General features: G+C 42.9%; 1 protein-coding gene across 3 annotated transcripts in view; it reads left to right on the forward strand.

The window, feature by feature from the left end:
- Positions 1–342: 342 nt before the first annotated feature.
- The window catches only part of LOC130203764 (gastrula zinc finger protein XlCGF57.1-like), a 29,121-nt gene continuing 5,786 nt past the window's right edge, over positions 343–23,677 (forward strand). The window contains exons 1-2 of one of the 3 annotated variants that reach the window (XM_056430173.1): positions 343–1,256; positions 3,529–3,669. Coding sequence is in view for 1 of the 3 variants with exons in the window: in XM_056430172.1 (XP_056286147.1) it covers positions 1,055–1,256 (202 nt within the window). In the remaining 2 variants the exon portion in view is untranslated. Of the gene's footprint in view, positions 1,257–3,528; positions 3,670–4,897; positions 5,427–23,677 lie in introns of those variants that run through there. The other 2 variants (XM_056430172.1, XM_056430174.1) reach the window with 2 other exon arrangements.

Below are 23,677 nucleotides of genomic sequence, written 5' to 3' on the forward strand. Positions count from 1 at the left end.
GAGAGAGAGAGAGAGAGAGAGAGAGAGAGAGAGAGAGAGAGAGACATGAAGAGTTACTCACTGCTGACCCCTGGTGGTGACAACAGGTAACTGCAACAGACTGTAACGAGTAGAAAAGGCACACAAACACGTTTCAATGTAAAATTGCTTTGAACCTGTCAAATTAAACTGACATTATTTAAAATCAAGATTTCTTGTTCAGTATAAAAACCAGATGTGTGTCTCTTAACACGGTCCTCCTCTGACCCAAGCCCGTTGGTTCCTACTGATCCATTCAGTAATAATCAGGAGGAATGTGTTTACATTCTTTACTTGATGGGACAAAGTATGGATTATGTTAAGTTGTAATAGTTTATTTTGATAACATCTGCAGAGGTCTTATGTTTTAAATTAATACATATAGAAAGATATTATAATAGACAATATTAAGGAGAATATTGATATTGTTATTAATGTATTATGAAGCATAGGGGTAATATTTACTCTATGCAAATGTAAATGGCAAGAATTAATGTATGTTGCATGAGAGTGACTGTATGTTAGTATTATAGATTGACGAAGCCGGTTGAAATCCGTGAAATGACTTACAATAACAAGAGACTTTTATTGTGAAGGTGACTTTAATTGACGGGAATCTTATTGTGAAAGCGACTGAAACCGGAAGTGACTGTTTGACCGAAAACAGGAAGAGTATATGACTGCGTGTTTGTAGAGGGAACTTTCTCTTTTCACAGGTAAGCCCCGAGGGGAAAGGCTGAGCTCCCGAGCCGGGACACGAGGAAAGAGCGCTTTGAATGTTTGATTCACTTTTCCTGCCATTAAATGTTGATAACTTAATCCATGCGTGTCCGGAAGCCTGTTTCTCCACCATCTGCGTAGTGCCCCAGTTTTGAGAATACCTTACAATTAATTAAATAAAGTCGGACAGATTTCAGTTTCCTTAAGGAATAAGCAGCAAGCCAAAGAAACGGTGACATCCAGCTCGAGCTTCTCGTTGATCACGTGTTGGTGACGTCAGAGCAGGCGGACTCACGTCGGACACGCACCCCCGCGCATGCGTAGTGCGCAGGTGGACTCTGGCTCCTCTCCAGCGAGCCTCTGTGTTGTCTCCGTGTCTCCAGGAGAAATGCTGAGACTGTTGGTGAAGCAGCAAGTCGACGCGGTCGTTGAAGAGGCTTTTGTGCTGATGGACACATTAACAGCAGCTTATGAGGACACCGCGTCTCGTCTCGGAGAACATGAGCTACACACATCAGGTTGGTGCTGCTTCACGATGGTTCCCGGTGTGCGGTATTAACTGGTTTTTGAATTAACTGGTTTTGGTACGCGTGCATGAGGCAGATGTGCCGTAGGAGTGGCCTCGAGTTGCCTCTCAGGACCCGTCTGACTAACTAGGAAATGCACATTTCCATCGCTTAGCCTCTCTGTCACGTTCTTTTTATGTAACGCTAATGTTTTAAAGACTAAACACGGATGACTTTGCTGTAAAATGTGATGCCTGTTCGGGAGGCTGTAGTTGAGACGCCGAGGACACGGAGCGAGGACAAAGTAGGTGACTCTGCTGGTGCCTGTTCAATATACGACTAACTTCAATAAATACTTGACAAAATGCTCTTGTTGTCAGTGATATTTATGTTATACGTCGTTATCTGACGTCAAGTCGATGTGAGACCAGTTTACTCTTAATACAGTGTGTAATGAAGCATGTAGCCCGTTGTTTACACCCAGCTCGCCCACCGCTGTCAGCTGGGAAACTGTGATCGACTCAGATTAAGTTGTGATACCACAACAGACTTTGTGCTGTCTTCACATCTCTTATGTTTTATATTCGAGACGACGGATCAACATATATCCTCGTAACTATACTCTACCATGTGCAGCACTCACTGTCCAGATTAAACATGACTGTTACCTGTTGTTACGATAAGGACACACATAACTACACACAGGAGTGAGCGTGTCTTTTGACACATGACGGGGGAGCAGCTTGCTCCAGCCTTCATTTAGGATTTCGACGGCATTAACGAAACGTTTTCCACCTTCATGACGAACATATCACTTGTTCACTGGCGATACAAAAAATTAAAAAATGGATTAAGATTAACGCCAAGAATCGAACCTGCGATCATCTGCGACCACAGGGCCTCCTAACTTGCATCCCAACTACCATTGAGCTATAGAGGAATATGGGTTGATTACAGTCAGTTTAAGTTTGAGATGAATAGATAAATCACTCAGGGTGATAATCAGTAACTGCGTTTCCTATTATCGCATCAACTTTAATGCACAAAGCGGCTGTTGCCTATGCAATCACGTATTTGAGTTAGGTGGGTCTATGATGTTAGAAGAAAAGGCAGTCGGTGTTAGAATATATTATATAAATATTAATGTCTTCCAAAGTTACTATATTACTTACTTAATTTGCTCAAAGTCAGTTTTTGTTATTGTAAAGTACATTGTAATGTAAATCGGGTTATCGGGTGAAATACCCTATAGCTCAATGGTAGTTCACAAGCAACGAACAGAACAGCAGGTGCACAAGTCGGCTGTTCGATTCTTTGAGAAATCCGTGTTTATATTATTTTTGTATTGTCGGTTTAGATATTTTTTTATCACCAGTGAACAAGTGATATGTTAGTTATGAAGGTGGAAAACGTTTCGTTAATGCCGTCGAAATCCTAAATGAAGGCTGGAGCAAGCTGCTCCCCCGTCATGTGTCAAAAGACACGCTCACTCCTGTGTGTAGTTATGTGTGTCCTTATCGTAACAACAGGTAACAGTCATGTTTAATCTGGACAGTGAGTGCTGCACAGGGTAGAGTATAGTTACGAGGATATATGTTGATCCGTAGTCTCGAATATAAAACATAAGAGATGTGAAGACAGCACAAAGTCTTGTTGTGGTATCACAACTTAATCTGAGTCGATCACAGTTTCCCAGTTGACAGCGGTGGGCGAGCTGGTGTAAACAACGGCTACATGCTTCATTACACACTGTATGAAGAGTAAACTGGTCTCACATCGACTTGACGTCAGATAACGACGTATAACATAAATATCAGACTGACAACAAGAGCATTTTGTCAAGTATTTATTGAAGTTAGTCGTATATTGAACAGGCACCAGCAGAGTCACCTACTTTGTCCTCGCTCCGTGTCCTCGGCGTCTCAACTACAGCCTCCCGAACAGGTATCACATTTTACAGCAAAGTCATCCGTGTTTAGTCTTTAAAACATTAGCGTTACATAAAAAGAACGTGACAGAGAGGCTAAGCGATGGAAATGTGCATTTCCTAGTTAGTCGAGACGGGTCCTGAGAGGCAACTCGAGGCCACTCCTACGGCACATCTGCCTCATGCACGCGTACCAAAACCAGTTAATTCAAAAACCAGTTAATACCGCACACCGGGCTTCATCTCGTTTGACGGCTTCAAGTCACATGGAGTCCGTTTCCAGCTCGTGGACTGGAGTTAGCGGGACTTGTGGTGGATGTGGTTCGTTTCCAGCTCTCCTCTGATCTCATTCATCAGGGAGGAACTTTAAACACCTCACGGTGCTCGAGGCAAACTGGTTACGGGATCTGCAGGTGGACATCTTTTGGGACGGTCTTCAAAATGGCGGCCAGAGCAACTTCTGGAGGAGGAAGCCGACTGTAAAGTGATCCAACTGATGTAAAGTGATCAAGATCTTGACTAGTATTAGTACAGTGATGAATACTGTGTATTTACTAGTATTAGTACAGTGATGGTTACTGTTTAATTACTAGTATTAGTACAGTGATGAATACTGTGTATTTACTAGTACAGTGATGATTACTGTATATTTACTAGTATTAGTACAGTGATGATTATTGTATATTTACTAGTATTAGTACAGTGATCAGGGTTTGTACGGTCATGGAAAACCTGGAAAAGTCATGGAATTTTAAAATGGTAATTTCCAGGCCTGGAAAAGTCATGGAAAAAACTTAAATCAAAGTTTTGGAAAAGTCATGGAAATTTGTTATTGCATGTTCATTTATGCCGAGTTGAAATAATTAATATATTTTTTAAAGAAAGATGGTCAAAATATAAGCCGGCGTACGCTCTCAATACGCAACATTTTCTAAATTGTTCATGTTTATACTGAGATTTCAGTTTGGTCATGGACATTTGATTTAAAGTACTGGAAATCCATTGGTCAAAATGTGTAAGAACCCTGAGTGATGGTTGCTGTGTATTTACTAGTATTAGTACAGTGATGGTTACTGTGTATTTACTAGTATTAGTACAGTGATGGTTACTGTGTATTTACTAGTATGAGTACAGTGATGGTTACTGTGTATTTACTAGTATTAGTACAGTGATGGTTACTGTGTATTTACTAGTATTAGTACAGTGATGGTTCCTGTGTATTTACTAGTATTAGTCCAGTGATGGTTACTGTGTATTTACTAGTATTAGTCCAGTGATGTTACTGTGTATTTCCTAGTATTAGTCCAGAGGGTGAGCCGTCTGACCAGAGGTGGTGCCCCTGTGTGTCGGAGGCTCTGGTGACTCTAGTCCAGGTCTCCTTCGGGTCTGTTTGATGGACTCGTTCAGACCATTTGGGCTTTGTAAATGATGCTGGCTTCTTTAAGGCTGATGCGGTTGTTAAAACTTCAAAGCGTATGTTTGTTCAGGATGTGGCAGTGATGATGGGTTTGCGGTTGCTTGTCAAAGACTCTGAGTGCTCTCTTATACAGAGATTCTATGGGCTTGAGTGCTGCTGTTGTCGTGTAATCTCAACTACTGCATAATGTAAAATTATCCAAAATATGTCGGCCAAAGGTAATCAGTCAGAGCTCAGAGGGTTCACAAGGACCTCTGGGGGTTGAACGACCCTGTGTGTAGATAAGAACCTGTGTGACGCGGGCCTGGTAAATCATTCTCAGAAATGAGGTGATTCTGCCTGTGGACTGAACGACGAGCGCCGGGAACATGAACACCTCCTTCGTGTTCCCGGCGTTCACTTAACCAGATGAGTTACGGGTTGGACCAAGGAGTCCTTCTGTTCCTGATGCTGTGCAGCAGGTACCATGGGGAAGAGAGACAAACCATGGTCCACTCGCCATCTTGGAGTTCACGACAGATCTGAGATGCATCAGTCAAGGAAAACCTGGTGGCAGACCTGTCCAGTTAGGATTGGACCATAACAAGATGGCTGGGGATCAGGTTACGGACCCGGACGTTCGGGAATTGAGGAAGTCAGTAACGGGGCTGAGGTTGGAGGAGGTCCCGTTGGGCCCCTGTGTGACACCCAGGCAAGACGTTGGTGGCAGAGAAGTTCGTCTAGCACGGATGTACGAAGGTGGGCCGGGACTTGTGTTGAGTGGCAGCGCGCCACGGTCCACCGTCACACAGAGGCCTCTTTGGCTCAGTTCTTGGTACCAGAGAAGAGGTTTGATCAGGTAAATGTGGACTTAGTAGGACCGTTGCCCCCATCCCGTGGGTTCACACACCTCCTCACAATGGGAGACAGCGCCACTCGCTGGCCAGAAGCTGTTCCGTTGTCATCTAAATCGGTGGATGAGGTGGTTTGGGCTTTTGTTCGGACCTGGGTCGCCAGGTTCAGAGCCCCAGTGCAGTGGCAAGAAGCCTGTGTGTGATGCTCCATCCAACAACGGCCTTCCACCCGCAGGCTGATTGTTTATGGGAGCGGTTGCATCACTCTAGTAAAACTGCTGGGAATGTTGCTGATGGTTTTGTGGATTGAAATAAACGGCCACAAGTTGCGGCCAAAGGGAATACTTCCCTCTTCGTTATTTCCACGCTCCGACACTAGCTTGTTATTCAGGAGGACCTCTGCTATGTCATGGTTATTTTGGTGAGAATTTACTGTACAGTTTTTGAGAAATTCAGATGTATTTGAGAGTGTAGGTCCTGTATGAGGTGAGAGAATGAGACCGTTGAGTAGCTTTGTTCTCTCTGACATGTGGAGCTTCTTGCTGACGTCTCCCCGTCTCTTATTATTATGTCAGAGCATCCCGGCCCTCGCTCTACAGTCTCCTTTCTACCGGTTAATACTGGAACAGCACACGGTCGCTGTGTCTCTCTACGTCTGGCTTTCTTGTAACTCATGTCTGGGAGAGAGATGTGTGCTATAAGTCATCTTTGTAGTTTTAATTTAAGCCTAATATAAAACTATGCACAAGTATAACACACTTTCCTATATTTTTTGTGGCAGCACACAGCACAAAACATTTGATCTTCCACATATTCCAACCACGGGGTCCATCCCACGTCTCTTATTTAGTCATTTCCTCACTTCAAGCGGAAGTTGTTCTGTGTCGCCATATTGACCTCCGTCCCAAAGCTCTGATTTCTGATGCGAGGAGGGATCTCTGAGGAGCCATGAGCGAGGATGCAAGAGAGCTACCAGGAAGGGTAGGGTTAGGGAATACTTCTGTTACTCATGGTATTACTCATGGTGTTACTCATGGTGTTACTCATGGTGTTACTTCTGGTATTACTCATGGTATTACTCATGGTATTACTCATAGTATTACTCATGGTGTTACTCATAGTATTACTCATGGTATTACTTATGGTATTACTCATTAGAGATGCACCGATCAGATTTTTGGTGCCGATCACTGAAATCAGTATCTGCCGATCACCGATCACTGAAATCAGTTTCTGCCGATCCGACAATACCGATCACCGATCACGGTGTCGATTGAAGCATTCTATTTATTGTGTTGCATTATTGCCTAGGACTATGAGGAAATACATATATAAAGCAACTCAAACATTAAAGAAATTACCGATTTCTTTAAACATTTAGGACTTTTACTTTGAAAAATGTCCTAATTGATACATTAAAATTGTTTGATTGCTATTGTAGGGGATTTCAGTTATGTATGGAACACATCTGCATCATTCATTTCCTGGAACTCTTGGGGAAATCTATTTACAGGACTTTTTTTAACATACAAAAGTCTGACTTATTTTGATAAACTCTTCCTTGGTACAGTAAAAATGTTTTAATGTTAGCATAATTTAAGCTAAATCTCAGAAACGATCTATAAAGACACAAAATCAGTTCATTGTTTACTTTTATATGTTTGTGTATGATTTGTCGACATCTTATTTTGATAAACGGATGTTGTTTCACGTGGTTCTTTCCGCTAACTTTGCAAAACCGGATCTTGTCACTTAAATCATTCCGCTAACATTATCAAAACCCTCGCGCGCTCCCGATCGAATGCGTTTACCGTGAACATCAGTCTATAGGGGCTCAGACGTGTGAGAGTCGGCTGAGTTGACCCAGAGATTCAACTCGGGGGACGGGGACGCCGCTCGGTGGTGAGGATCCCCTCGTGGACCTCTCACTCTGCGGCCCTCGCCGGGCGCATCGTCTCCGTTGCGGTGCGCGGCGATTGAAACGTCTCTGAGAGTTCTCGCAGATGTTACATCATGTGATCGGCCGTTTTGAGAACGCCGATCAAAACCGATAATGGGAATATCGGCCGATATGGATCGGCGCCGATCAGATCGGTGGATCCCTATTACTCATGGTATTACTTATGGTATTACTCATGGTGTTACTCATGGTATTACTCATGGTATTACTTATTGTATTACTCATGGTATTACTTATTGTATTACTTATGGTATTATTCATGGTATTACTTATTGTATTACTCATGGTGTTACTCATGGTATTACTTATGGTGTTACTCATAGTATTACTCATGGTATTACTGTTGAGCGATAAATATCCTAAAGCAGACTGAGTTCGAGGCGTTAAGCTCAATTCAAGCAATAGAGTTTATTCAGTAACTGAAAGGTTGTTCGACACGGGCTTAATTCAACGTCAGCTCGTGGGTAGCAGACGAAACTAAGGAAAAAAGGCGCTTAATCAATAGTGCGCAGCGGGTTTCATAGGTTCTCCTGAAGGGAGCCTATTGGTTAAAATCAAAGCTGCAGGCGGAGCTAAGTTTAAAACAGAGCGGCCTGGTTGGAGCACTGGGTATCTCCACCCACACTGGCTCACGTCCACGATTCCTTCTTCGTGGGTCATTTGTAAGAACAGTACGCCTGTTCGAGAGCGGCGATCATGAGTCCACTTCCTGTCATGAGCGGCTTAAGTGTAAAAAACGGAAGTGGAACAGAGAGCGGTCTTTCGAAACCGTCAGTACTTCTCCATTGTGCAGGCGAGTCGGCCCGAAGTATTTAACCTTCTTCTGGACGGTTACAATTCTGCAATGAGCTAAATATAACATGTATTCAAACATAGCATAGCATAAATGTATCTTTTATCCACATTACTCATAGTATTACTCATGGTATTACTTATTGTATTACTCATGGTATTACTCATGGTGTTACACATGGTATTACTTATGGTGTTACTCGTGGTGTTACTCGTGTTATTACTCATGGTGTTACTCATGGTGTTACTTATGGTATTACTTTTCACCAGTGCTGTCTCGGTGCTGTGGTGTCTTCTAAATCCTGACTGAAACTCCTCAAATAAAATATTTTTATGTAGAAAGTCACACAACTGATTTGCGACCACTTTCTCGAGGATCTTGGAGAGGAATGGCAGGTTAGAGATCGGTCTGTAGTTAGCCAACACCTCTGAAGATGGTGTTACTCACAGTATTACTTATGGTATTACTCATGATATTACTTATGGTATTACTCATGGTATTACTCATGATATTACTCATGATATTACTTATGGTATTACTTATGGTATTACTCATGGTATTACTCATGATATTACTTATGGTATTACTCATGATATTACTCATGATATTACTTATGGTATTACTCATGGTATTACTCATGGTGTTACTCATGATATTACTTATGGTATTACTCATGATATTACTCATGGTATTACTCATGATATTACTCATGGTATTACTCATGATATTACTTATGGTATTACTCATGATATTACTTATGGTATTACTCATGGTGTTACTTATGGTATTACTCATGGTATTACTCATGGCATCACTCATGATATTACTTATGGTATTACTCATGGTATTACTTATGGTGTTACTCATGATATTACTTATGGTATTACTCATGGTATTACTCATGATATTACTTATGGTATTACTTATGGTATTACTCATGGTATTACTCATGGTATTACTTCTGATATTACTCATGGTATTACTTATGGTATTACTCATGGCATTACTCATGATATTACTTATTTTTATTTAATTTTAATTTTTTTATTTTAAATTTATTTAACCAGGAAATGCCTCATTGAGATTAAAAAATCTCCTTTACAAGAGTGTCCTGGCCAAGACGGCAGCAGCAGCACGTCACACAAAGTTCCATACAATACAACATAAAACAGTGACAGACAATATATAAAACGAAAAACAAAATCACAGCATGAATAAAACCAAAACTAAGACTCAAGCCAACACAACCCAGCTCACACAGGAGCACATACCTCCGTCATATAAAACATCTACAGCTAGATGAATTTCCCTCCAATATTTTCAATCTATTTTTAAAAACACCTAAGGAGACCGGCTCCGGAGACCCAGGTCTGTCTGCAGCAAATTCAAGCCGCAGGAGCAGCAAACTTAAAACCTCTTTTCCCCATTTCCAAACGGACGTGAGGGACGGAGAGCAAGAGGAGGCCTTGAGCAGAGGTCACAGAGCGAAGATGGTAGCTTCCAGGGTTTTCAGCTGAATTAGCGTCCAAAGATACGATGGAAGTACGTGGAGAATAGCCTTATAAATAAGGACATGCCAATGATTTTGTCTACGGATGGACAGAGGAGTCCAACCAACCCTCGCATACAGGGAGCAATGGTGAGTCAGAGCCTTAAGATTAGTGATGAACCTCAATGCTCCATGGTAGACAGTATCTAAGGAGTGGAGACATTGAGAAGATGCATGCATATTTAAGACATCACCATAATCAATCACAGGCATAAAAGTAGCAGCAACAAGTCTCTTTTTAGCATTAAAAGAAAAGCAAGACTTATTTCGGAAATAGAAACCCAGCCTCACTTTCAACTTCTTCACAAGTTGCTGAATGTGAGGTTTAAAAGAGTCATCAATCAAGAATCCCAGGTATTTATATGATGATACAGACTCAATCACATTGCCCTGAAATGAAATCATAGCTGGAAGGTTTAATGGCTTTGTTTTTGAGTTTGTAAACATCATCAACTTCGTTTTATCAGGATTCAACAATAATTTCAACTCATTAAAAGAGTGTTGCACAGTATCGAAGGCTGTTTGTAAGTGTAAGAGAGCCTGATGCTGTGTAGGAGCAGAGCAGTAAATGACAGTATCGTCTGCATAAAAGTGAAAATTGGCATTTGACACATTTTGACCGATACTGTGAATATAAATTGTGAATAAAAGTGGTCCAAGGACTGAACCCTGTGGCACACATTTTATTATATCAAGAGAACTCGAGGTGATGCCTTCAGCCTGTACACACTGTGATCGGTTTGATAAATAATTTTCAAACCAACAGACAGTATGTTTTGACAGTCCAATAGTAAGAAGTCTCTGCTTCATTAGATAGATGTATACTTTATTGATCCCGCAAGCGGGAAATTACAGGCAGATCCAGGAAGATTACAGCATAACACGAGGGAAGAGAGGAGAAAATAAAAAACAACCCCCAGAATATGCCCCTAGAGGGGTACAGTGTGGGAGCAGAAAAAACACCTCAGCACAAAAGCACATACATCTAAACAAGACATGCAACGTGATTACTGCATGATCGACAGTGTCGAAAGCCTTGGACAAATCAATAAAAAGGGCTGCACAGTGTTGTTTATTGTCCAAAGATTCAATAAAATCATTTACTACCTTTAACGCTGCTGTGGTTGTACTATGTTTTTTTCTAAAACCTGATTGATAGACAGATAAAATATTGTTTATGATTAAAAACTCCTTAAGTTGCTCACTCACAAGGGATTCTAGTGTCTTAGCTAAAACAGACAGTTTGGAGATAGGCCTGTAATTATTTAAAAGTGTGGGGTCTCCTCCTTTTAACAGGGGGAGAACAAAGGCAGACTTCCATATAAGGGGAATTTCGTTTGAAAGTAAGGAAAGATTAAAAACATATGTTAAAGGGGGTGCAATAAAATCAGTAGCTAACTTTAAAAAATATGGTTCTAGGTTATCCGGACCTGCCGGTTTTCTTGTGTCTAAAAGTTTAAGGGCTTTGTGCACTTCAGTAACAGGCTTAAAACTGAAAGACTCACCAACAGTTTCCTGGCGACCCAAACAAGCAGAGGATTTCTCATGTGGATGGTTTAGAGTGTCAAACAGGGAACCAGAGGCAATGAAGTGCTCATTAAAACAGTCCAGCATTATGGCTTTGTCAGAGATGTCATTAGAGTCCTTGACAATGCAAGTGGGAAGCTCAATACCATTTCTACTTCCAGATAAAGATTTTATTGTCCTCCAAAACAGTCTTGGATTGTTGAGGTTGTTTGACGTTTCACTTAAAAAATGCTCAGCTTTAGCTTTTTTAATTGCAACTGTACAAGCATTGCGCAGTTGCCTAAAAAGCAGCCAATCTGACTCCAGACCAGAACCCCTTGCCTTGGCCCAAGCCACATTCCGCTCATGTAGCATCTTGGATAAATCTGAACTGAACCATGGAGTATGACGGCCTTTTATCCTGCACTTTTTGAAAGGAGCATGCTTGTCAATAATTCCAATAAAATCATCATAAAAGAATTTCCATGCACTTTCAACATCACCAATGAAGTTAATTCGTTCCCAGTCAGAGAAAAAGAGATCATGAAGAAACCCTTGTTCCACAAAATGATTCATATTTCGCTTTATGATGATACGTGGCTTAGTTTTGGGAATTTTTGTACATCTAACTGTGGCAATAACACAATGATCGCTAATGTCATTTGCGAAAATACTGGCAGGAGAATATTTATGGGGGACATTAGTTATAATAAGATCGATCAAAGAAGATTTTTCAGGACATTTAAGATTCGGTCTAGTGGGCATGTCAACAATCTGGAAAAGATTTAGTGAATCACATTGTGCCCTAAAATGATCACACTGGTTTTAACCAGTTCCAATTGAAGTCACCAATCAAAACAATTTCATTAAAATGTAATCCTGATATGAGTTGCATTAAAGAGGGAAGAGCTTCACTGACTGCTGATGGTGTCCTATAGCAACCAACAACAGTAATATGAAGCCTTTTAGATACCTCGAGATCAAGAGCCAACATTTCAAATTGTTTGCTCACTGATTTAGAGAGTAGCACATTTACATGAAACTTACTTTTTATAAAAATAGCAATTCCACCTCCCCTATTAGGTCGATCAGTTCTATAAACAGTATACCCATCAATATTGACATCCTTGTCCAAAACAGATTTACTCAACCAAGATTCAGATATAACAATAACATCTGCATCAGTTGAGCTTGCCCAAATGCGGATAATATCAAGTTTGGCAATTAAGCTGCGTACATTCAAATGAATAAAACCTAGACCAGCCCTTGCTTTAAAATCATCAGGAGTGTTAAAACATGAAGCTTCCTTGCTATTACATTGTGTAATATCAACAGGGCCAGGATTAGGCTGGACATTTCCTGAAATCAATAATAACAGAACAATCAAGAATCTCTGCTTTGTCAAATTGCCAGGCACCTCCTCACTTGATTTTTTCAAGTTAACAAAATCAACGAGTGAGACGTCAGAGCATTTAAAACATCTTTTCAGCACAGAAAGGCAGAGAAGACGGACCAACTTCACTGAATCAGAAAAGTCCGCCTGAAAGTGTCTCGGCTTCTGCCCGATGGATTCATAGGGAAACGCGCTGGTACCCGCGCAGGGCATTATCACTGGAGAGTGCACCTTCCTCGGTACACTCCCCCAACGAGTGCCGCTTTGCTCAAAGTTCCAGAGAAGCAGTGCTAGAAGCAAGACTTTCATTGTCAGTGCTGAAGTTCAGTTCCCAAAACTAAAATACGGCTTTTCGACACACCTGAAACACAGGATCGCTACAGAGGCAGCGCAGCAGGCAGACCGGCTGAAGCAGGCAGCAGGCGCAGCAGGCACACCAGGAGCAGGTAGCAGTGCAGGTAGCAGCAGACAGCTCACAGGCTGGCGGAAACGCAGGTCGAAACGAAGCGATAGACCCAGCAGCAGCACCGGAGGCAGCGCAGCAGGCAGGCCGGCTGAAGCAGGCAGCAGGCACACCAGGAGCAGGTAGCAGTGCAGGGGAAACGCAGGTCGAAACAAAGCGATAGACCCAGCAGCAGGCACGGGAGGCAGCCAGCAGTCAGGCAGGTGAGCGTCCGGGTGGGTGAGCGGAGCCGAGTCGGGCAACAAAGGCTCACACGGAAAACTCACGATGCAAAATTGACGTAATTTCTATGTTTTTTGCTCATTTCACGATGCTTATAACTCTAGCGAAATCAGACAGTGTAGTATTTAGGGCTCTCAGACCATAAAACACAGGAAAAACAACACTCAATTACAGGACAAAGACAGGTAAAGCGCTTGTGCCGCCATCTTGGAACTTATGGTATTACTCATGGTATTACTCATGGTATTACTCATGGTATTACTCATGGTATTACTCATGGTATTTCTCATGATATTACTCATGATATTACTCATGGTATTACTCATGATATTACTTATGGTATTACTCATGGTATTACTTTTGGTATTACTCATGGTATTACTCATTCCGTAATTCAGAATAGGCAGCCTGGAAGAGCTTCTACAATAATACGATCCACAGTCTGCTGTAGTTCTCTCCTTTAGGGAGACGTTTATTCACTGATCAAAAGCAAAGTACAAACGCTCACCAGCGATTGCAATCACACGGGGAGCTCTCCTCAACATGCAAGTCGAGGCCCAAGAACCACACTCTCTCCTCACATTAAGATTCAATCTTTTATACCCAGATCCCGTCACAGGTGCATATCCCACCCCCCATGAGATCTCCTTGACTCTTGTCTTCACATGAGAATTCACTCTTACCCCCGGGTGGGGGCTGTCTGTTGGCCGTGCCTCTTGGTATGTGTAAATATTGATAACAAGTGTGAATGTTGAATACTGTCAGGCGTGTAGCTGCCCTTGAGCTGCAGACACAATAGCTCTCTCTCCTCACAGGCAAGTGCCGTCTCTTCTGATGCTTTGCCGGAACCTAGACATTACGGTCCTTTCAATAAATCAGATTAATTTTTACATAATTCATTATGTAACTCAATTTTAATATAAATCTAGAAGAACTGGCTCGATCAGTGACAGGGTGGAGATCTGAACATTATAAGTAGAAATAAGTGTAGTGTGATATCCAAAAACTTGATAGATGTCATAAGAAGCTAAGCTGAACCCTCTTATATCCAGGATCTTTATATTCCTCGTACTAGAGAACCGTTGTCTCCAGGTATTTGTAACCCTCTCCTTTCTACTGGATATTCCTCTGAGCACATAGTATGCTAATACAAACACAGTATGAAAAAACTCCCTATCATAACAGTCTCCCACCTCTTTAAGTGTGTGCTTGTGTACACTATATGGGAGATGGTCAAACTGTAGCAAGTTATGTGCACAGGAAGGGAGCGTCCAATTCGGTTTCTTCCTCGGATCCGTCGCCGTTGATACTTATCTGCTCACCATCGTCCCCATCCTCTCCATTAGTTCTCGTCACTCAGTGTGACCCCTGTCCCAGTCCACGCCGGTTACTTTAAGGAATGTGAGGTTTCTTGCTGACGTCTCCCCCCTCGTTACTTCTCTTATCGTTATTGTGTCTGAGCCTCCTGGTCCTCTCTGCAGTCTCCTCTCTACTGGTTAAGACTGGAGCAGCACAAGGCCGCTGGGTCTGTCTCTGTCTGGCGTTGTTGACCCTTGTCTGAGGGAGAGAGCTGTGTGTGCCCTCTCAATCATCTTTGTAGATGTAATTTAAGCCTAATATAACACAATGTAAAAGTTTAATACACCCTATGTATATATGTTGTGGAAGCACACAATTTGAAACATTTTAACCAGCACATTCCCCCCTTGGGAGACCCAAGTCTTCCACAAAACAGAAAATGTTGTTGCTCCTGTGACTCTTCTGGTTCATGTACTTTGCGTACAGCAGGAACCGCTCATGCATCAGGTTACTAGCACCTGGTGGATGAATGCATGAGCTGCTGCAGGTCTTCTTTGGGGTCGGGTCCTTTGGGGCGTTATTGCTTATATCTTGTTTTCCATTATTATCACATCACATAAGTAAACAGAAATGCCCTTTTATAAGGGTTACTCTCTACTAATGTCACTTAAGGCAACCCGACATCATCGTAGGTCAATCTGACCTTTAATCCGATAATGGCTGTTACCTCCTATTGCTAGGGACCACGTCTTCTTCTTGGGGGTTCCATGAGACGGGCATTGTTCTTTCAGCTGGGCTCTCCATATTGTTTCCCTCCTTTCTGTGAGTGTGAAGGTCATCCCCCTCCAGCTCCCTCAGCCGGCTGCTGGTGTTCTGGTGTGGATTGGCCACGCCTTGCTTCTCCTCTCCTCTGTGGCCGGCAGGGCTTTGCCGTGATGGTCTCCTCTCCTCTGGCCTTCCTTCAGGTGCTTCTGCCTTGGTGCAGTGTGTGATGTGGTTCCAGTGTGGTTTCTCTCCACTGCGGTGGGTGTGGCCAGTCCCATCAGGTAGGGTCCAGTCTGCCGTGGCTCGTCATCCTTCCTTGGATGGACCTCCTCCTTCTGTGGGTCTGGTCCCATGTGCCTCTCCTCCGTGGCTCCTTCCACCTGTTGAAACAGTGCTTCCTGCATACCTGCCGCTCCCTGGAAATAGCTTCGTATTTCTTTGGCTAACAGATCCCATGGGGGACCTTTCTGAGGTCTCTTCTGGTAGCGTATCGGGCTGAGGGTTCGGGAGGGTTCGGGGCTGTTATCTGGAATAAAGGGGCAACAACTTTGGCCAAAGCTGGAGTCTGCTCCATCTTTTGCTCACGACACATCAAGTGCCATCTTGTTCTAATAAGTCATTAGCTGTCCTTGCATTCCTGTCGGTCATGTCAAGTTGTTGAAATGCACATAGTTTAGACAGTCCACATTCTGATTCTAAACCTACTGCTATCTGATCTATTGGTCTGTACTCGTCTGGCCCTCCTCTGCGTACTCTGGCGTCAACATAGATTGTCGAGCCAGCTTCTAGGTCAAAAACAACCTTTTCTTTCTGTCCTTTTATCTTCCTCTCTCTCTCTCACTGTCTAAAACACATGTTAAGTCGCTCCCTTCCCCCTTTTGAAATAGGATGGAATTCCTAAATCCATCCTTTTCAATAATAATAATACTAATAAGCAGTCAACCTCTAGAAGAAAACAGAGAAATAAAATAAAAAATGCATGTGTCTGTCAAATCAATGCAGGAGAACCATGTCTTATCTGAACTCTAAGCATTGTGCTTGGGTTAGGAATGTCATAATAAGTCGGCATAATTAGTAAAGAACGGGTTACAAATTTATTTATTGGCCCCAAATCAAGGCCCATTTTCAAGGTTTAGGAAATTAATTAATTAATTAATGTATTCCAGGGAGCCCTCGTCCCCTCCAGTACACCTGCCTATAACAGCCATTCTATGGTTTAAAAAAAAATCCACAGTCTGTTCCATCCTTAAGGGATGCTGGTGACGATTAAATTGGAATCGTACGCGGTTTTAACTCTATCTCTACGGGAGCTATCGGAATCAGTCACACATCAGTTCACCCTTCAGTCCTAAAAGTGTCTTGAAATAAGTTAAGCATGTTGTCAGTGTCCCCATGATCAGTGTTCTCTCTACTATGTGTGCGGCTAAGCATGTGTCTAAGCATGTGTCTCTAATATTAACTGGACCTCCGATGTGTGTGCAGTTCTGTACATGTTCTCAAATGTGGAGTAATGCCAGTGTTTATTTAGTGTGTGCACCCAGTCCGTAGCCTCAACCTCTGCTTTCACCATTGTTCTTCTTTTTGCCTTCACTCTGGATAAACACTGATATGGAGCTGCGGTGTCAACGACTGCATACAATCTGCAGCTCTGGTGTTCATTCAACAGCCACTGCTACTCCTTGCTTCTCTGCATAGATCTCCGAGCCTCCACAGCTGGGTCTTCACGAACCTCTCGTGTTGCAGGCCTTCCCTCAGGATCTCAGATCTCATCTTGTATCAAGGTGCAGTTAAGGGCACAATGTCTTTGGTCCCCTGGTGGCGAGTAGGGATGCAGGACTTTGAACCAAAGTCTCCACTGCTGGCTGTTGTCATGCAGAGGTGTGATGTCATCATCATCTACCCTGTCCCACCGGACCCTTTGCTTCCTGTTCAGTGTCTCTTTAGTCTCCAGTTGAATCATTGGCTGACTAGTGGGCGTGGCACATTTCTGTTCAGTGGATACAGTTCGCTGTCAGCTGTTGGATCTGGGCACGCCTAATTTTGTGTCTCTGGTCCGGGCCTGGTGCCGTGGATCACTGTTGCCTTGTGGCTGTGTGTTGGGTGCTTGTTATGGCGGGGTTAGACATTATGGGAGTACTGAAGCGGTCCTGACTGAGACTGCTAACCCTGTGGTGGATAAGGACAAATATTAGCCCAATTTCCAGCCTGACTATAATTAAAACAGTTATTAATAATCGTCTAAAGCCTCTGTTGCCCCAGTTGTTACCCCTCTTACTACTGAACGGGCTTCTTTTATGCATATTCTCTCTCTGTTGTTGGGCCCCATTTATGGGCTGCTGACCCGCCTGTTGCGGGACATAAGGTTTGGGGGAACTAAGCTTGAAGCGGTGCAAACGTGGCTTGCTGTGGCTGTTGATAGATCAGTGCTTATGGATTTGGAGGAGGGGCTGGATACAGACTACACGGGACTTAAGGTCCAGGTGGTTGTGCTGCTGTCTGCTGCACTGTGGTTTGTGACATTTGCTTCTGCTTTGGTCAGGTTCATCTTTTCCCTGCTCTGTTTATTTTTATCTATATGGCGTCTGACCTGATCTTCCCAGTTATAGAAGTTCATGTCTGTAGTGGCACTCCGTCTAGTTCTGGTTCTTCTGTACCACACTATTGAGATCAGTCTTTAAAAAGCTATTAATTGACACGCGAGTGACACAAGTAGTTTCATACAAAATTATGTTTACTTAAAAATCGTATAGTACACGGTCACACGGTCAAAAAACTATGTCGCTTCCAACAACTCTGAACTCACACGACTGACAGTCCAACACAGCTGTTATACTGACGTGACGTCATCTGATTGGAAGCTCACATTCAGACAAATTATGAAGCTTTCAAATACAAGACTAAATTATATATGTTAAACTAAACATTCTTTCAAATCATAATGAAAAGGATTTATATTCAGTTACCTTTTTAAATCTTTTAAAACTAAATTATTATTACAAATGAAATCATGCATTTGGCTCTTACATTACCCGGCCCCTAATTGGTTAGACGGGAGGACTAAGCAATTATACTTAAACATTATAACAACAAACAAGAGCCACAATACTTCAACTGTCCATAACTATTAAACTAGTATCTTCTCTCTTCACATATGGCCTCTTCCAATAGGCACAGCTTGTTGACTGGCCTTTCCAGCGTGCTGGTTTTAGTCTTTATCTTTACTCTTCTCATTGTTCCGTTTGAGTCTGGCAATGTTTCCACAACCTTCCCCATGAGTTGCGTGGAGAGGAACTATCCACTCGTAGCACGACGTCTCCGGTCATGAAGTTTCTTCTAGGCTTCCGCCATTTCTGGCGCGCCTGTAAAAGTGGAAGATACTCATGTTTCCATCTGGTCCAGAATAAATCCACAAGATATTGGACTCGTTTCCATCTTCTTCTTGTGTATGTGTCTTTGCTGAATATGCCTGGAGGCATGCTGTTTTCTTCTTTTCTTTTCTTTTCTTTTTCTTCTTTTGGCTTGGATTGCGTTGACTGACTTTGTTCTTGACTTCCGGATCGTTTGGAAGGCTTTCTTCTTTTCTGTCTGGCTGCTCTGGCCAGTCACTTTCACTGTTCAACAAAACGCGTGGCCCGTTGGTCCAGGTTCTCCCTTGGACCAAGTTCTTTGCCTTCAGGCCTCTGCTGGCTTGATCTGCAGGATTCTTCTGTAGCTTTCTTCGCAGACAGGTTATGCGCTGTTCAGCAACGCATCGGTTGTTGGGCATTTTGACCTCTGCTCCTGAGTGGCAATCCAACACAGTAATGACCACTCTCGAATGTTGCCGTCTTCTGCACAGAATGCAAACAATGCTTGTCCTCCTGGGACATCTCTTCTTTGTCATCGTACTTCCGCTCTGTGAAATCAGTGTTGTACTGTTCGACTAGAAGTTTCTCTATTTCCATCACGGAGATCCTATTCACTGAAAGATGAGGTGACTCACTCTCTTCGTCTTTCAGTTCTTTTCTTATGGGCCCGTTCACCACCCAGCCAATGGCCGTCTTGACAGCATACGGCCCTCCATCTTGACTGTTGATGACGTGCCATGGCTCCATTGCTCTCGAACAGTTGGCTCCAATAAGTAGGCCTATGTCAGCTTGTATCTCTGGCAAACTCACTTCTCTGAGGTAAGGCCACTTCTGGATGTCTGACTGCTTAGGTATGTTTCCAGTGTGCACGGATATGTTTCTGTGTGTGAACACCTTCGGCAGGTCAATGAAGCTGGTGTCTTCCCATCCGCACACTTCAAGGTCTGAGATAGCTAAACTGTTCATGAGCTTTGGTTCTTCAGGTTTGTCTTGTCCCATCGTGCTGAGAAGTATTCGTGTCGGTTTTCCTTTAACATTCAGTTTTCGTTGTAGGTCTTCCGTACAGAAGGTTGCTGTGCTTCCCGGGTCTAAGAAGGCGTATGTTTCTACACACTTGTTACTCTTCTTTGATTTAATTTTCACCGGTACTATTGACAACACACATTCAGCTTCTCCAGCCCCTGTGAGGCTACAAGACTCTTGTTGGACAGAAACCTGAGCACACGACACTTGGCTTCCATGAGCAGCTTCTTCTTTGATTATGTGCAGAATGTCCGGATGCTTCAACTTACATTCTTTACATTCACTTCTTCTATTGCAGAATTTGCTGAGATGGCCAGGCATTAAACATCCGAAACACAAGCCCTTTGACTTCAAGAAGTCCACTCGTTCTTTGTGTGGCTGAGCTTTGATTGTACTGCATGCAGCAAGAGTGTGAGGCTGCTGGCAGTATAGACACGGTTTATCGAAGGCGCTTGTGGTTTTGCTTAAGATCGCTGGCTCAGCATGCGTTTCTTGAGGCCCTTTGCTTTCTGCTGAAACATTGGTGAAGCTGCTTCCACGTATTTCTTTCTTTGGGGGATACCTCTCGTTCTGTTCTGTTTTTCCACTGGTAGATGGGCGGCTGTCTAGTATATTACCAAAGAGTGGATCTGATGCTATTTTAGCTTGACGGTCAATGTATTTCACCAAGTCAGCAAACTTTGCTCTTCTGCCACTTCGCTTTGATATCGAAAGCTACAGCCCAACATTCTCTCATTTTGTACGGCAATTTGGACAACATTGTCCGTAGATTGGTAGGGTTGTCCATCTCCTCTAAGTATTCAATGTCCATCATGGTGTTGAGGCATCCGATTAGGAACATTGCGTAAGCACTCAGTGCCTTTTCATCCTCGGACCTCACTTGCGGCCATTTTAGTGCTTTATCAATATACGCGCTGGCAATCCGTAATTCGTCCCCGTAGTGCTTATGAAGTAGCCGCTTTGCTTCAAGGTAGCCTTTGCTTTGTGACATGAGTGCAGCTGCAGACAAGCTCTTGGGGTTCACCGGCTGTATACTGTTCTAAGAAGTACAATTTATCCTGCTCATTGTCAGTCTTCTGTTCTATCGCATGTTCGAACGCTCTGATGAAAGACTTGAACTGTAGCGCATCGCCCTTGAACACAGGGATGTCCTTTGTTGGTAGCTGAGACAGCTGTTGTTGTTTTACAAGTAGCTCTGTGATTACATTCTGCCTTTGCATGACCTTTAGAATGTCATCACTTCTGTCCACTTGAGTGTTAGACTGATGACTTGTGGCTGACTGAGACGGTGGTGGTTGCGAGTGCAGCATTGATGGTTGAATGTGAACGTTTGTGTTAGCTTGTTGCGGTATCCTTATGCTAACCCTTTCCTTCTCCACTTTCCTAAATTGTAATTGTTGCACTGGCATATGGTAACTATAACCATCCTCAGATCTTTCATATTCTTTAAGAACCTTTAATTTTGCTTGACTTTCAGCTAATGCTGTTTTCATCTCTAATTCTTCTTTTTCAGCTTGGATTCTTGCAGATTCAAATTCAAGCTCTTGCTTTTTCTTCAGTGCTGCAGCACGCTCTAGCAGGGCTGCATGTTGTGCTTCCTGTAGAACCCGTGTTGATGAAACACGTGATGCGCATGTTGCATGACTTACTTGTGTTCCACATAGGCTACCACGTTCTGCATTTCTATCTCCTGCCTGGGAAATACTGTCATGTGGTCTAACAGCTTCTTGCAGGTTATCCACTATATCAAATTCTTTTTGCTGTACATTTTCCATTGGCAGCACTGGTGTTGATTCATGCACAACTGCTATCCATCTTTTAGTTTCTTTCATAAATTCTCTGATTGGTGCCATTTTCATTTCAAACCAATTATCCTGGTCAAATGTTCGTTCATCCTCATCTAAAAGATTTGCAACTTCACTGTTGAGACTTCTGAACTCTCCTACCAACTCTGCAAAATCGTTTTTCCATCGCATCTTGCACATTTTGGATGTTTCCAGCATCACTCATTAGTATCTCCAACTGCCTTATTTTGCTCGTCAGAGTTCCTAATTTGCGTCTCCTCAATGCAATGTATTTCTGCAACTGGTTTTCTAATGCCTTCTCCGTTGGCTTACGTGATCTTCCCTGCGCCGTCACATCCTCCACACCTCTCTCTTCCCCATCAGCCATCGTACACGTTGCCGAGTGCGTGCTCAAGCTGTATGCCTCCGTTCAAAAGCTCTTTTCTTTCACGGAACTTTTCTTTTTACAAACGAGTGCAAAAACAGCTTCTCAAAAATCGCCAAAACCTCCGCATTGACTGAATATAGGCGTATCACTGTAGGTTCTCACAACGGTGCATCACGTTGCTATTTTCAGCATTGAGCAGTTACAGATTAATGTTCGTTTCCCTCCAATCCTCCGTATATCTTCGTATCTTCATAATACTCAAAGATAAAAAGGAGTTTTTCGATACCTGATCTCGTAGAATACTTCAATGGATTCACAGGTCCGACGTTAGCTTCCAGTCCGTTTACACGAGCGGCAGACTGGCTGCGCTCTCGTAGCCTCCATGGATCACCCGTTCCACCGCGAGCCTCCAGCCCGCTCCACTCGAGCGGCAGCTGGCTGCGTTCCCCACCTGTCCAGGTAATCCAGCGAAACTCGGCTAAGCTAAATTTTTTGACTAAATTGTAGTGGCACTCCGTCTAGTTCTGGTTCTTCTGTACCACACTATTGAGATCAGTCTTTAAAAAGCTATTAATTGACACGCGAGTGACACAAGTAGTTTCATACAAAATTATGTTTACTTAAAAATCGTATAGTACACGGTCACACGGTCAAAAAACTATGTCGCTTCCAACAACTCTGAACTCACACAACTGACAGTCCAACACAGCTGTTATACTGACGTGACATCATCTGATTGGAAGCTCACATTCAGACAAATTATGAAGCTTTCAAATACAAGACTAAATTATATATGTTAAACTAAACATTCTTTCAAATCATAATGAAAAGGATTTATATTCAGTTACCTTTTTAAATCTTTTAAAACTAAATTATTATTACAAATGAAATCATGCATTTGGCTCTTACAATGTCCATTAGTCCTACTGTCTCTTTCAGCTCAGTCTTTATGGTCACAGTCACATATGATTCAATTGACATCCGGAATAACAGTTCAGTCATGCTATCCTCAAGAAAATCTTCCCCTAGTTTGTTGTTGCACAACTCTCTGATTCTACCTAAATAGGCTGCTCCTCCCTCACCATCCAGTGGTGGCATCGTCATTAGCTTAGAAACATCAACCATTTTCTTAGTTGTCTCCATAACTTAACTGCTTAGGGAGGTGCCTTGTGGCTGAACAAAAACTGCAGTTATGATTGAAAAGGGTCAAATCATTAAGAGAGTCAGGAAAAAATGATAATAAAAATATCTTTTAACTAACAATTCATGTCCCTAAAAAAAATTGTAAAAAAAGAAACATATGGCCGTGCACTCTCCCAATTAATAATTATCGTCAAACGATGTCTTCAGTCACTGTTCTGGCTCTCCTGTACTGTAACTGTGGTGCGCACAGCGACAGCGCGCACGGCGGAGAGCTCAAGTTTGGATGGAGGCGGGGCTGCTCTCTGACTTGTGAGTGCGGCGCACGCAGCGAAGTGGGTAGGGGAGGGGCCGCTCTCCGTCCTGTGAAGGCAGCGCTTTTGTGGGGGCGTGCAGCAGAGTGTGCAGCTGAGCACTTTTTCAGTTTTTAGTTTCATTATTTTCAATTTTTCTAGCTTTTCCTGCACGTAACTGCTCTATTTATTTTGTCTAATGCTTTCTCACCTACTCTCTTCCACTTTATGGCCTTGGTTGGTTAATGAAGTATGTGTGTGTACATTAATCTTTATTTTATATACCTAACTTTGGCAACACGATGGTGTCCATGGGTTACTTCCCTGCAGT

This window comes from Pseudoliparis swirei, chromosome 13 (assembly GCF_029220125.1).
Source record: "Pseudoliparis swirei isolate HS2019 ecotype Mariana Trench chromosome 13, NWPU_hadal_v1, whole genome shotgun sequence".
Taxonomy (NCBI): Eukaryota; Metazoa; Chordata; class Actinopteri; order Perciformes; family Liparidae; genus Pseudoliparis; species Pseudoliparis swirei.